At 33.9% G+C, this 13379-nt stretch overlaps 1 protein-coding gene across 2 annotated transcripts in view; it reads left to right on the top strand.

Annotated features, from left to right (window-relative positions):
• The window catches only part of GTPBP10 (GTP binding protein 10), a 28728-nt gene extending 15663 nt beyond the window's left edge, over positions 1 to 13065 (top strand). For both annotated transcript variants that reach the window (XM_069461938.1, XM_069461937.1), the window contains 6 exons: positions 1263 to 1336; positions 2822 to 2874; positions 5471 to 5578; positions 6100 to 6177; positions 10119 to 10242; positions 12367 to 13065. In XM_069461938.1, the coding sequence (XP_069318039.1) occupies positions 1263 to 1336; positions 2822 to 2874; positions 5471 to 5578; positions 6100 to 6177; positions 10119 to 10242; positions 12367 to 12629 (700 nt within the window). In that variant the 3' untranslated portion in view covers positions 12630 to 13065. The remainder of the gene's footprint in view (positions 1 to 1262; positions 1337 to 2821; positions 2875 to 5470; positions 5579 to 6099; positions 6178 to 10118; positions 10243 to 12366) is intronic.
• Positions 13066 to 13379: the final 314 nt, after the last annotated feature.

Below are 13379 nucleotides of genomic sequence, written 5' to 3'. Positions count from 1 at the left end.
GAGCCACCATGCCTGCCTAATTTTTTCTATATATATGTTTAGCTGTCCATATAATTTCTTTCTATTTTTAGTAGAGATGGGGTCTCGCTCTTGCTCAGGCTGGTCTCGAACTCCTGAGCTCAAACAATCCGCCCGCCTCGGCCTCCCAGAGTGCTAGGATTACAGGTGTGAGCCACCACTCCCGACCACATAATTACATTTAAATTCATTGCAGAAAGATTTTTTATGAGGAGAATTGTTAAAAGAGCTCCTTATAGAGCTTATAGATTTTTATAGAATTCAAAACTAATATTTGCAAAATGTTACATTATTATTCCAGATGAAAGTTTGGCAGAATTTTTTGAAAGAAGAGCTCCTTAAGGAGACAGGGATCACATTTGTCTCATTACTGTATTTCTGATGCTTAGTATATTGCCTTATACAAAGTCAGTGCTTGATAAATATTTGTTGGATAAGTTTAATGAAAATGTGTGAATGAGATTTAGGAAAGAATCCTTTAAATGACCCTCATTCCTAGTACTTACTTTTCATACATAGCAGGACTTTCCTGAGGGAAATTTAGCAATGAAATCAAAAGCCTTTAATATGAGCATATGTTTTACTTCATGATTTGCTTATCTAGAAATTTATCCCAAGAAAGAGATCAAAGGTGTATACAGAGGTTTAAGGATAGTCACTGCATTGTTTAAAGTTTTTAGGAAAAAGTTAAATAATACATGCTTATTTGCAGAAAGAAAAAATAGTTGTCTATTAATTATACCACTCAGAGATGACTATTAACAGTATATGTCTTTCTAACTGTATACATGTTTTTTGCAGTGTTAGTTATAATAGTGAAAAATTGGAGGCAACCTAAATGTCTATCAGTAGGAAATTAGTCAAATAAATTATACTTTACCATTGAAAGGTGTTCACCTTATATTATTTGGTTTAGAAAGCAGGCCAACCAACTATAAATAATTCTTTCAAAAAAGAAAAATTGACCAAGTGAGCTGGCTCATGCCTGTGATCACAGCACTTTGGGAGGCCAAGACGAGAGAATCACTTGAGGACAGGAGTTTGAGACCAGCCTGGGCAATATAGCAAGACCCCAACTCTACAAAAAAAGTTTTTAAAAAATTATCTAGGTGGGCAAGATGGCATGTCCCTATAGTCCTAGTTACTTGAGAGAAGTCTACTTAAATTCTTAGGAATTCAGAAATAAGCAAGTATTATTAATATTCGTATTTACTGTAATGTGCATTTTTATTTTCTCATTTCAGATTCCCAAATGCTGGAAAATCCTCTTTGCTAAGTCGAGTTTCTCATGCGAAACCTGCAATTGCAGATTATGCATGTAAGTATAACTTGATGGTATGTTTTAATGTATGGAGGTAAACTTTTTAAAGACTAATATTTTTTTTGAGTATGAATAAAATGACAACTCTGAGGATCGCCTTAGTTTAAAAACTTCTGGCAGATAAAATACATGCATTTTCCATTAATCTTTGAAACCTCTGAACCCCTCAGCAAAGTTTCTTGTCCTTGTTAGACACTTCCTTTATTACATTTAATTTATTTCTCTGTTGCATAATCATTTATTTGGTTTAGTTAGGATTTTATGAGCTACCTACTCTTTATCAAGTATTATGATAAATACTAGGAAGGCTGAGAGAATACTTTCATTCATTTAGAAAATATTTATTTCTAGGAACCACATTATGTTGTGGGGTTACAAAGACTGGTAAGCAGAAACAGTTCTGATTTTCATAGAGCTTACAGACTAGCAGGGGAAAGCATATATATCACTAATAAATAAAGGGAATATAAAAGGGTTCTAAAAAAGAGTGTAGGTGACTGCTTTAAATTTCCTTGAGGAGGTGTGATGCTTAGACTGAGATATGAAGAATAATTATGAGTTAATTAGTGAAAGAGAGGGAGGTGAAGGCTCTTTTAATCAGAGGAATTAGCATGTACACAAAGGCTTAGTGGTGGCAGGGCGTAGATTTGTGTGTCTGGAGATATGAAATAAGAGAAAGAGGAATTGAGATGAGACTAGAGATGTAGGTAGAGACCATATCACATAGACCATGTGGGCTGTATTTGATCTTTCTGTCTTAAAGGCAGTTTGAAGACTTTAAGCAAGGGATAAAATTATTAGATTTGCTTTTAAAGAGATCTGCCTATAATATAAAAAATGGATTGGTGTGGGGCATAAAAGGATCTGCAGAAATCAGTTAGTTATTGCAGTAACTAGATGAGATATAATAGAAACTTAGGGTAAGAGTAATGAGTGAATATGATGGGATCTCTGCCATCATTAAACAAAAAGACACAGAATGACATTAACCTGGAAAATGAAATTAAGCCATTCTAAAATTAGACTCTGATGAAGTAGAGTTAACTTTGGACTAATTGCTGTAAATTGCACAGCCAATATTTGTTGTAATACACGGGACTTGAGAAGGAAAGAGGAAGAAAAGCAAAAAATCATAGGAAAGAGGCTACTGTAGGATTGGTGAGGCTTAAGAATAACTTAATGAGAAAGGACTAAAAAAATTTCATCTACAAACCCAGTAATAGAAACCTAAATTCTGAGCCTCACTTCCCAAAACTTTCTTACCATGCACCTTACAGTACAGTAGAGAAAAATTGAGACTGACTAATTAATAAAAATAAATAGCAAAGGTAATCATAGCTTCCATTTCAACAAGGTAGAACAAAATCTGAATTAAACTGTTAATAGAAAAGAAATCTTGTTCATTCTATGCGTAATGCTAAAACAATTTTGAGAGTACCAGCCTTTATTCGAGCCTTAATTTATTGTTGTTTTTCCTTTTAGTTACAACATTGAAGCCTGAACTTGGAAAGATTATGTACAATGATTTCAAACAGGTGGGTATTTTTGAATTAAAACATTTGATTACAAGTGAATGTACTTGCTTTTGGTACTTGGACTTTATATTTGCCTGTTTCTATGATATTGGGGGGGAAATGGTAATAAGATTTTGTTTATGATTAATGAAACTGGCCAAAATAATTCTGAGCACTGTCATAGTAAAATATTGTGTAAGAATTTAATTTCTTCTTCCAAAGATTAGTTCTAGTTTATTTATCTCCTTAATCTGTTTCTTCTCATTGCAAGTCCTTCTTTTATTACCATATTGGATTATTGATCTTCGTTTCCTAAAATCACTTTCTAAAGTTCATGGAAATGATTTTATTCCAACTTTCTCTCTTTTTTTTTTTTTTTTTTTTTTTTGAGACAGAGTCTTGTTTTGTTGCCCGGGCTAGAGTGAGTGCTGTGGCATCAGCCTAGCTCACAGCAACCTCAAACTCCTGGGCTTAAACAATCCTACTGCCTCAGCCTCCCGAGTAGCTGGGACTACAGGCATGCGCCACCATGCCTGGCTAATTTTTTCTATATATATATTTTAGTTGGCCAGATAATTTCTTTCTATTTTTAGTAGAGACAGGGTCTCACTCTTGCTCAGGCTGGTCTTGAACTCCTGAGCTCAAACAATCCACCCGCCTCGGCCTCTCAGAGTGCTAGGATTACCGGTGTGAGTCACCACGCCTGGCCCAACTTTCTTTTTTTGAAAAAAAAAAAAAGTTATAGTGGGATTTTGGTCTCATCTAGCTATTTAAATTTACTTTTCTTTGATAAGAACTATAAATCTTCTGTATATTAATAATTAGAATAAAAACTGAATAAAAAATTTTTTAAAATATATACAATCTAGTAGTTGTGCTCCTAAATATTTCCTAGATGAGTTGAAAAGTTATGTCCACACAAAAGCCTCAATATGGATGCTTATGACACCTTTATTTATAATTACCAAAACTTGGAAATAACTTCACTAGGTGAATGGATAAATATGCTGTGGTACGTTTAGACAGTGGAATATTATTCAACTCTAAAGATAACTGGGCTATCAAGTCATGAAAAGGCATTGAAGAACCTTACATGCATATTACTGAGTGAAAGAAGCCAATCTGAAAAGGCTACATACTGTATGATTCTAACCATATGATCTTCTGGAAAAAGCAAAGCCATGGAGATAGCAAAAAGATCAGTGGTTGCCAGGGTTAGTGAGGAAGGAGAGGTGAATAAGCAGAGCACAGAGAATTTTAGGGCAGTGAAACCATCCTGTTATGATGTTACGCACTATTAAATTGGAATTAACTAGTGAGCACACATGTGCATAGAGGGAAGTAAAACTCAGTGGAAATCAATCGGAGGGGAGGCGAGAGGAAGGGAGGGACAAAAACCTACCCAACGGGTACTATGAACACTATTTGGGCAACGGGCACACCTTTAGCTGGGACTCAAGCATTACAAAAGTGATCCATGTAACCTAAAACATTTGTACCCCCTTAATATTTTGGGGGAAAAAAATCCCCATAGAATGTACAACATCAAGAATGAACCCTAATGTAAAGTGTGCGCTTTGGGATATAATGATGTCAGTGTAGGTTCATATAATTCTATGACATAATTCAAAAAGCGTAAAAATTTATTTATAATAGTAATATAACAGTAAAAAATAAAAAATTATATGTAAGATTGAATAGTGTACATACAAGATAATATATAAGGAACAATAGAGGAAAGGAAAACATTGTTTATAAATCATTGTTTGTAATAAGAATTAATGTTAATTGTTACGGGAATTCAGTAGAGAACCTCTGAAGGACATTTCAGAATCTCTGTTGTGCACACTGTTTTGTCATGTAGGTACCACTTCCTTTAAGACTGAATTCTTTACTGGGCAGTGGGTGTAGAGCATTACTTCTCAGCCCTTACTACACCTCAGAATTTGTCTGTGTGGTTCAAGAACAACAATGATAAATGATGACTGGGCCCAGAGATTTGACACCAAACCTCTGGAATAGGGCCTGGGCATCTGTAGTTTCTAAATGTTTCCTAGGTGATTCTGATGCACAGTGAGGTTTGAAAAGCACAAGTTAAAATGATTGGTATTAATTCTTGTCATCTACAAAAGGAAAGTATTTTTCACTTTGTACGAATGGTTGATAATCCTGCTGGTATCATGTGAACAAAAAAGGAACAATGGAGCCAAATAAACAATTACAAATTGAATTTAAAACTATAGAGCTATACTTAGTAAATGTCTGCTGAATTAATATCCTTGTAAACTTATACAAATTCAGATCGTGAAAGTTGAAATTCTATGAAAAGTTCATATTGAACAATACAATTTATGAAATTATAAGTTTATATGATTAGTAAATGTTAAATTCATCCCTAAATTCCTAGATTATTCGTAAAAATGGGACTTTAATATCTGATGACAAAGGATTTTAGTACTCTATTTTTGCTATAAAGGTATCTTGGCTTTTCAAAGATGCATTGGTAATCATAAATTAGGAACTGTTTATATTTGAAATATGGAAATTTTTGTTTGTAACTGAATGTGAGGTGTTCATATATTTTTCTTTTTCATCAAACCATTTAACTTTGTGTTAGATATCAGTAGCTGATCTTCCAGGTTTAATAGAAGGAGCACATATGAACAAAGGAATGGGCCACAAATTCCTGAAGCATATAGAAAGAACTAGACAACTTCTTTTTGTTGTAAGTCATTATACATGTGATGTTCAAGTGAATGTGAAAATCAATGAATTGAGTTTTCTTAGAAATTTTTAATAAGATTTAAAGATAGTGTAGTAGCTTATGTTACTCTGCTAAGTCTGTTATGATATGGGGATGGAAATGGTATTGTTTACTGTATCAGATATAAGTTTGGCCATACTTGTCAAGACTAAATTCCTTAATATTTCTAATATACTACTATATTACATAGTGTCTCTTTCATACTTCATTGATGGTGCTAGAATAATTATAGGTGAGATTTGTCTATAATTGGTATAAACTTTCTTGTCTATACTAGTTTTTCATTTTATTAGTGACTGTTATTTTACCAGAATAATTATAGTTACCATGACACCTCAATTTCTGTTATTTATTTCGAATTGCTAAGTTACCAGTATAAATTGAGAAATTATTTTTAATTTGAGAGAGTAAAATATTTCAAAACATAAAAATGTGTAGCTGTTCTTCTTACATGAAAGACTATCTCTTTCCTTCTTTTTTAGGTTGATATTTGTGGATTTCAGCTTTCTTCCCAAACTAAATACAGAACTGCTTTTGAAACCATAGTACTCCTTACAAAAGTAGGTTTTCTGTTGTACTGTGTTTTGTATCTGATCTAATATGTAGGCATAAGGGACTATATGGAATGGCATATTTAGAATAAATATGCCTTCTTAGTTTTTAAAGCTTTGATTATCAGTTAAAGAATTATTTAAACTTGCTGTCTCCAGTTCTTCTATTTTCACTTGCTGTTCAAACTATCGCAATGGATAAAACCCTCCTTGGGCTTCCAATTACCTATTATTAATATTTACTTCTCGGACTTTATCTTGCTTCAACTTTGACATGTTGTCTATTTCTTCTTCTTAAAACATTCTCAGTCGTAGCTTAATGAACCATATCTCCTGGTTTTATTTCTACTTCTTAGACTATTTCTCAGTCTACTTCTTAGGTTCTTTTCTGCTCATCCTTTAAGTAACATTATTCAGAGTCCTATCCTAACCCTGTTGTGCAATCTTACCCATTCCTGTTGCTTCAGTTACAAGTAATATCCCAATGGCTGCCATATCGGTATCTGATACCCAGATCTTTCGGTTGGTCTTTGGTTTGGTATATGTTATTATATGTGATTAGACCAGATGCCTATTGGACATGTTTGATTGGATGTCCTCTTAGCCACTCAATATGTATAAAACTAATTGTTTTTTGTTTTGTTTTGTTTTTTACCTGAGCCACTCCCAGAACTTTATTGAGTATATAAGCCAGAAACCTAGGTGGTGGTTTTGATTGTTTTTCTCACCACCTACATTAAGCTCTGTCAGTTTTATATCCTAAATCTCCCTGAAATCCATCCACTTGTCTCCCTCTACACTGTTATAATCATCAGCCCTTCTCACTGTAATGCTGAATCTGGTCCTGTCTGGTCTTCTCTGCTTCCATTCTTGCTTTTCTCTAGTTCATTTTTTATATGGCAGCTGGAGTGATCTTTGTAAAAGAACCAAGCTAATATTTGTTCCCTGTGTAAAACATTTTGATGGTCCCCATTGCTGTTAGGTCTAACCTGGACATGGTGTATTAGGTCTGGCAAGTCTGGCCCTTGGTTAGTATCCCTTCCCTCAGCCCCTTCCCTTATATGCTGAATTTCAGCTATGTGATTTTTCCTTTATACAGCATGATGTTGCTGACTTCCAGGACTTTGTAGATCCTGTTTCATTTGTCACATTTTTTCTTTAATAAGTAACACTGCTGTGAACATTTACATATAGGTTTTTGTGCAGACATATGTTTTCCTTTGTCTTGGATACATACCTGGGAGTGGAATTGCTAGATCATTTGGTAACTCTGTGTTTAATATTTTGAGGTGCTGCCAACTGTTCCAAATTGGCTGTACCATTGTACCATATTACAATCCTACCAGCAATGTATAAGGGTTCCAGGTTTTCCACATGAATGCCAACACTCCTCTGTTGTTTTTATTTTACCCATTCTAGAGGGAGTGCAGTAATATTTCATTATGGTTTTTATTTGCATTTCTCTTATAATTAATGATATTGAGCATCTTTTCATTTGCTTGTTAGCCATTTGTAGGCCTTTGGAGAAATGTCTGTTCAGATTCTTTGCCCATTTTTTAATTGTGTTATTTCTCTTTTTAGTGTTGAGTTGTAAGAGTTTTTTGTATTTTTGGATATAAGTCGCTTACCAGATACATGATTTGAAAATATTTTCTCTCCTGTGCATTGTCTTTTCACTTTCTTTATGGTATCCTTTGAGGCACAAAACTTTTATTTGTTTATTTCCTCAGTTTTATTAAGGTATAAAAGTTTTTCAATTTTTATGAACAGATAAAAATTATATATGTTTAAAGTGTACAACTAATGTTTTGGTACATGTATATATTGTGAAACAATTAAATCAAACTAATTAACATCCATCACATAACTTATTTTTTTGTGATGAGAATATTTAAGATAACTATTCTCTTAGCAAGTTTCAAATATATAATATGTTGTTATTAATTAGAGTCATGATGCTATACCATAGATCTCAAGAACTTATTCATCCTGTCTAACCAAAACTTTGTTTCCCTTGACCAACACTCTACCATCACTCTCTTTCAAGCCCCTGGCAACCACCATTCTGCTCTTTGCTTCTGTGGGTTCAACTTTTTTAGATTCCACATAAAAGTGAGATCACACAGTATTTGTTTTTCTGTGCCTGGCTCATTTCACTTAGCTTATTGTCCTCCAGGTCCATCCATGTTATCATAAATGACAAGATCTTCCTTTTTGTAAAGGCTTAATAGTATTCCATTGTGCATAAGTATGGGTGTATAAATATCACATTTTCTGTATGCATTCATCCATTGACGAACTCTTAGATTGATTCTACATCTTGGCCTGTTGTGAATAAATGCTGCAGTGAACATGGGAGTACAGATATCTCTTTGACACACTGATTTCATTTCCTCTGGATTTACACCCAGAAGTGGGATTGCTGGATCATATGATAGTTCTATTATTAATATTTTGAGGAAACCTTCATACTATTTTCCATAATGGTTCTCTTAATTACATTTCCAAGAACAGTGTTCAAGGATTCCTTTTTCTCCATATCCTCTCTAGCACTTGTTATCTCTTTTTCTTTTTCATAGTAGCCATTCTAATAGGTGTGAGGTGATATTTTATTGTGGTTTTAATTTGCATTTCCCTGATGACTAATGATGTTGAGCATTTTTTCTTATACCTGTTGGCCATTTGTATGTCTTATCTTCTTGCCCTGTTTTTAATTGAGTTCATACTACCCAAAGCAATGTACAGATTCAGCATAGTCCCTATCAAAATTCCAATGACATTTTTCACAGAAATAGAAAAACGTATCATAAAACGTTTTTACAGTACATTTTTCTATTTCTAAAATTCATTTCAAACCACAGAAGAGCTTGAATAGCTAAAGCAGTCTTGAGCAAAATGTACAAAGCTGGAAGCTTCATACTACCTGGTTTTGAGACTTTCTGCAAAGCTCTAGTAATCAAAACAGCATGGTACTGGCATAAAAACAGGCACATAGACCAATGGAACAAAATACAGAGCTCACAAATAAATCCATGCGTTTACAACCAACTAATCTTTGACGAAGTTGGTAAGTAGACATAATACTGCAAGGACAGTTTCTTCAAAAAATGGTTGGGAAAACTGGATATCTGTGTGTAAAAGAATGAAATTTGACCCTTATCCCGTCTTGTATACAAATTCAACTCAAAATAGATTAAAACCTTACACATAAGACTTGAAACTATAAAACTATTGGAAGAAAACATAGGGAAAAAGCTTCTTGATGTTAGTCTGGGCAGTGATTTTTTAGACATAACCCCAAAAGCATAGGTAACAAAAGTGAAAGTAAACAAATGGGATTGCATCAAACTAAAAAGCTTTTGCACACAAAAAGGAACAATCAACAGAGTGAAGAGACACCCTATGGAATGGGAGAAAGTATTTGTAGATCATACATCTGATAAAGGGTTAATATCTAAAATATTTAAGGGACCAAAACAACTCAATAGCAAAACAACCCCAAATTTTTTATTTTGATTAAGTACCATTGTCTGTTTTTTTGCTTGTGCTTTTGGTGTTATATCTAAGAAACTATTGCCTAATCCAAGGTCACAAAGATTTACTCCTCAGTACATTTACTTTTTCCACAAACACTATAAGTATAACATTAAATTTTTATTATTGACTTCTGAATTTTATCTGTGTGAAGTTCAGATACCTATATTTGGCTCTGGACACAAGATCATGTGTCTCTAGGATGTTGTATAAGCTAAAATATGCTAGCACATGACCTAAAAAAAAGCATTTTCTGAATTTCCTTTGTTTTGTGCTTATTGGGATTTATTGCATTTCAGTGATGTGAGTGGGCTTTAGATTACCCAGGCCATTAAAGTACAGAAAGATATTACCAGGTAGGTAATTTATACAGAGAGTTTTATAAAATTATTTGGTTTTTCTCTTTTGATTTAAAGGAGTTGGAGTTGTACAAAGAAGAACTTCAGACAAAACCTGCCCTCCTGGCAGTTAATAAAATGGACTTGCCAGATGCTCAAGATAAATTCCATGAATTGGTAAACCAGCTTCAAAATCCTAAGGGTAAACCCATTTATTCATTTAATTCTAATTCAATGAATACATGCGGAGAATGCTAAGTTTTATAATCAGTGGAAAAGAAAACTGACAGTTTCTACTATTAAAAATCACATATATTTGAAGAAAGAACACATACCATCTCAGATGTTTAAATAACATCGTAACATAATTATCAAGTTCCATGGCCAGGCGTGGTGGCTCATACCTGTAATCCCAGCACTTTGGGAGGCTGAGGCAGGAGAATCACTTGAGGCCAGGAGTTCGAGACCAGCCTGGGCAACACAGCAAGACCCCATCTCTAAAATAAATAAAATAAATAAGCTAGGTATGGTGGCATGCACTTGTAGTCGCAGCTACTTGGGAAGCTGAGGCAGGAGAATCACTTGAGCCCAAGAGTTTGAGGCTGCGGTGAGCAATGATCACACCACTGCACTGTGGTGTGCAAGACTCTGCCTCAAAAAAATAATAATAATCAAGTTCTAGAATGTATGATATGGACAATAAGTTAGAGGAGACGAAAGATTAATTTGAACTGAAAAGGCTAGCCTTCGTGAAGAAGTAAAAACTTAAATTGGGCCCTTGAAGAGTGCATAGGATTTGGATAAAAGGAGGAAAATGTTAGCATCTACCTGTGAATTCTTTTGTTTTAATTAACGTACTTCACAAACCCTAGGACTTCATTCCCCTAGTATGATACACTATAAATTTAAAAACAGAGCTAATAGTTCTAAAGAGGTATGCTTCTTTCCAACACCAACTCTATAGGTCTCTGAGTATTTGTTTTCTAAAAAGAACTTGAGTTTTCTTATGTATGCATGACACAGAAAAATAGATGCTATTACTCCAAAAGGATTTATTTGTTTGAAATTTCCTTTATGGACCACTTTGTGTAAAATAACTTAAAGGGGCTCTCCACAGTTTTGAATATTGACTTTTTTAGAACACCGTTTATCCTATAGCAATGGTGCGTTCATTTTTCAGCATCTAATAGAGGACATCATGCACAAATGAGGAAAAGTAGGGTGCATAGTAAGTGGCTAACATGTTTTTCAATAGTACTAATTTGTCTTATGTTTTTATCCTTGGGATAACAATTGGGGAAAATAGATTATAGTGTACTGTAGGACTTGCAGATGGCACCGTAAGTTCCTTTCTGCTCAAAAATTTTTCCCCTGTGTAATTTACATGTTGGAGATGTGTGGGGTTAATAAGTTACTCTTTGGATATAAATATTCCCTGATATTGTCAAATCGTTAGACTTCGATTCCTTAATGTAATTTGCTTCAAAAGGTCCTTAGTTTTGTTTGCTAGCTTGTCTTGCAGAGAGGGGAATTTTCAGAGGAAGTACCAGAAGTGAGGGTAACTTAAGATTTTGTAACTATTCTCTGGACTATCATAAAACAAAATGTAGGCCTTTCAGTGATATTTCCTGAATTAGCTTCTCTAGACTTTCATGGGGGCCTTATGAATCTCAGAAAGCAAGCTCCATGCTGTCTTGTTTGATCTCTTTCAGTCCAGCCTTTCTAGTTCATATCAGTTAACCCATCCAGTCAGTATGCTGTGCCCCCTTTCCATTGCCATGGTAGCAGGAAGGAGGAAAGAGTAATATAACAGCTGTTAGCCCCTGTGAGGTGATAGATTGGACTCATCTGAAATGATCTTCCCTTGAACTCCCCGTACTCTTCAATTTTAGTATAAATCCTAGCATCAATGATGATAAGCCTATACTTTTGGGAAGTTAAAGGTTTCCTGTGTACGAGACCAAATATAAATGATGTCTTTATTTTTACAGAAAGTTTCTTTCAAAGAATCTGTTGCCTCACTTTATTGACCCCCCCCAATTTATCACTACTGTAAATAAATTGTTTTTGTGATTCATCTGCTACTTATACTCAGTTTGGTTTAAAACATATTCATCCAACAAATATTTACTGTGTACCTATCATGTGTCAAGAACCTTACCATTGTCAGTAGTAAAATCCAAAGGTTCTGAGAGCTTATTAGAGAGAGAAGGGGAAAAAGGAATTAAAAATGCTAAGTTTTTGGTTCCTTGCTTCACAGATAAAGCCTCTAACACAATTTTGACTTACTTTCAAAGACAGTCAGCTTAGCTTTGTGTCGTTTCAGATTTTTTGCGTTTATTTGAAAAAAACATGATTCCAAAGAGGATTATGGAGTTCCAACATATCATCCCCATATCTGCAGTTACTGGAGAAGGAATTGAAGAATTAAAGAATTGTATAAGAAAATCACTGGATGAACATGCCAACCAGGAAAATGAGGCATATCGTAAGAAACAGTTGCTTAATTTACAGATTTCCAATACAACATCTTATAGTGAGCCACTGTCAAAGCAGACTGTTACTAGTTCCAGAGTGGATATAATTTAAGCCTATTAAAAATAGTATCAATGGAATATTGTTTAGCCCTTAAAAAAAAGGAAATCTTGTCATTTGTGACTACATGGATGAACCTGGAGGACATTATGTTAAGTGAAATAAGCTAGGCACAGAAAGACAACTACTGCATGATTTCACTTATATGTGTAATCTTAAAAAATTGAGCTCTTAGAAACAGAGAGTAGAATTATGGCTACCAGGGTATCTGGGGTCGAGGAGATGTTGGTTAAAGGATACAAAATTTCACTTAGGAGTAAGTTCCGGAGATCTACTATATAGCATGGTGACTGTAGTTAATAATAACAATGTATTATATTTTGAAAATCACTAAGAGTAGATTTTAGGTGTTCTTACTACAAAAAACAAGTATATGAGGTAATGCATATGTTAATTAGCTCAATTGAGCCATTTCCACAATGTATATATATTTCAAAACAAGGTGTACATAAATATATACAATTTTTCTGTGTCAATTAAAAAATAGTATTGAGATTGTGTTAATTTGAAAGCTTTCTTCATGGATACTTTTTAGTATTACCTTTTTAAGTTTTTTGTTTTGTAGTTAAGTATATCAATAGTAAAAGAAAAGTGAGAGCTAAAAATTACATTTTACAATTTTACAATCAATCCACCTATAATATTCTCTGATATTCCTTATCATGTCTTTATTAAGATCATTTTTAAAAATTAGATAGGATTCCCTAGATTATTAGAATGAGCAGCTAGGCCATTGGTTTGTTT

This window comes from Eulemur rufifrons, chromosome 29 (assembly GCF_041146395.1).
Source record: "Eulemur rufifrons isolate Redbay chromosome 29, OSU_ERuf_1, whole genome shotgun sequence".
In the NCBI taxonomy this organism is placed as follows: Eukaryota; Metazoa; Chordata; class Mammalia; order Primates; family Lemuridae; genus Eulemur; species Eulemur rufifrons.
Note: the sequence above shows the minus strand (reverse complement) of the source record. Positions and strands in the feature narration are given on the sequence as shown.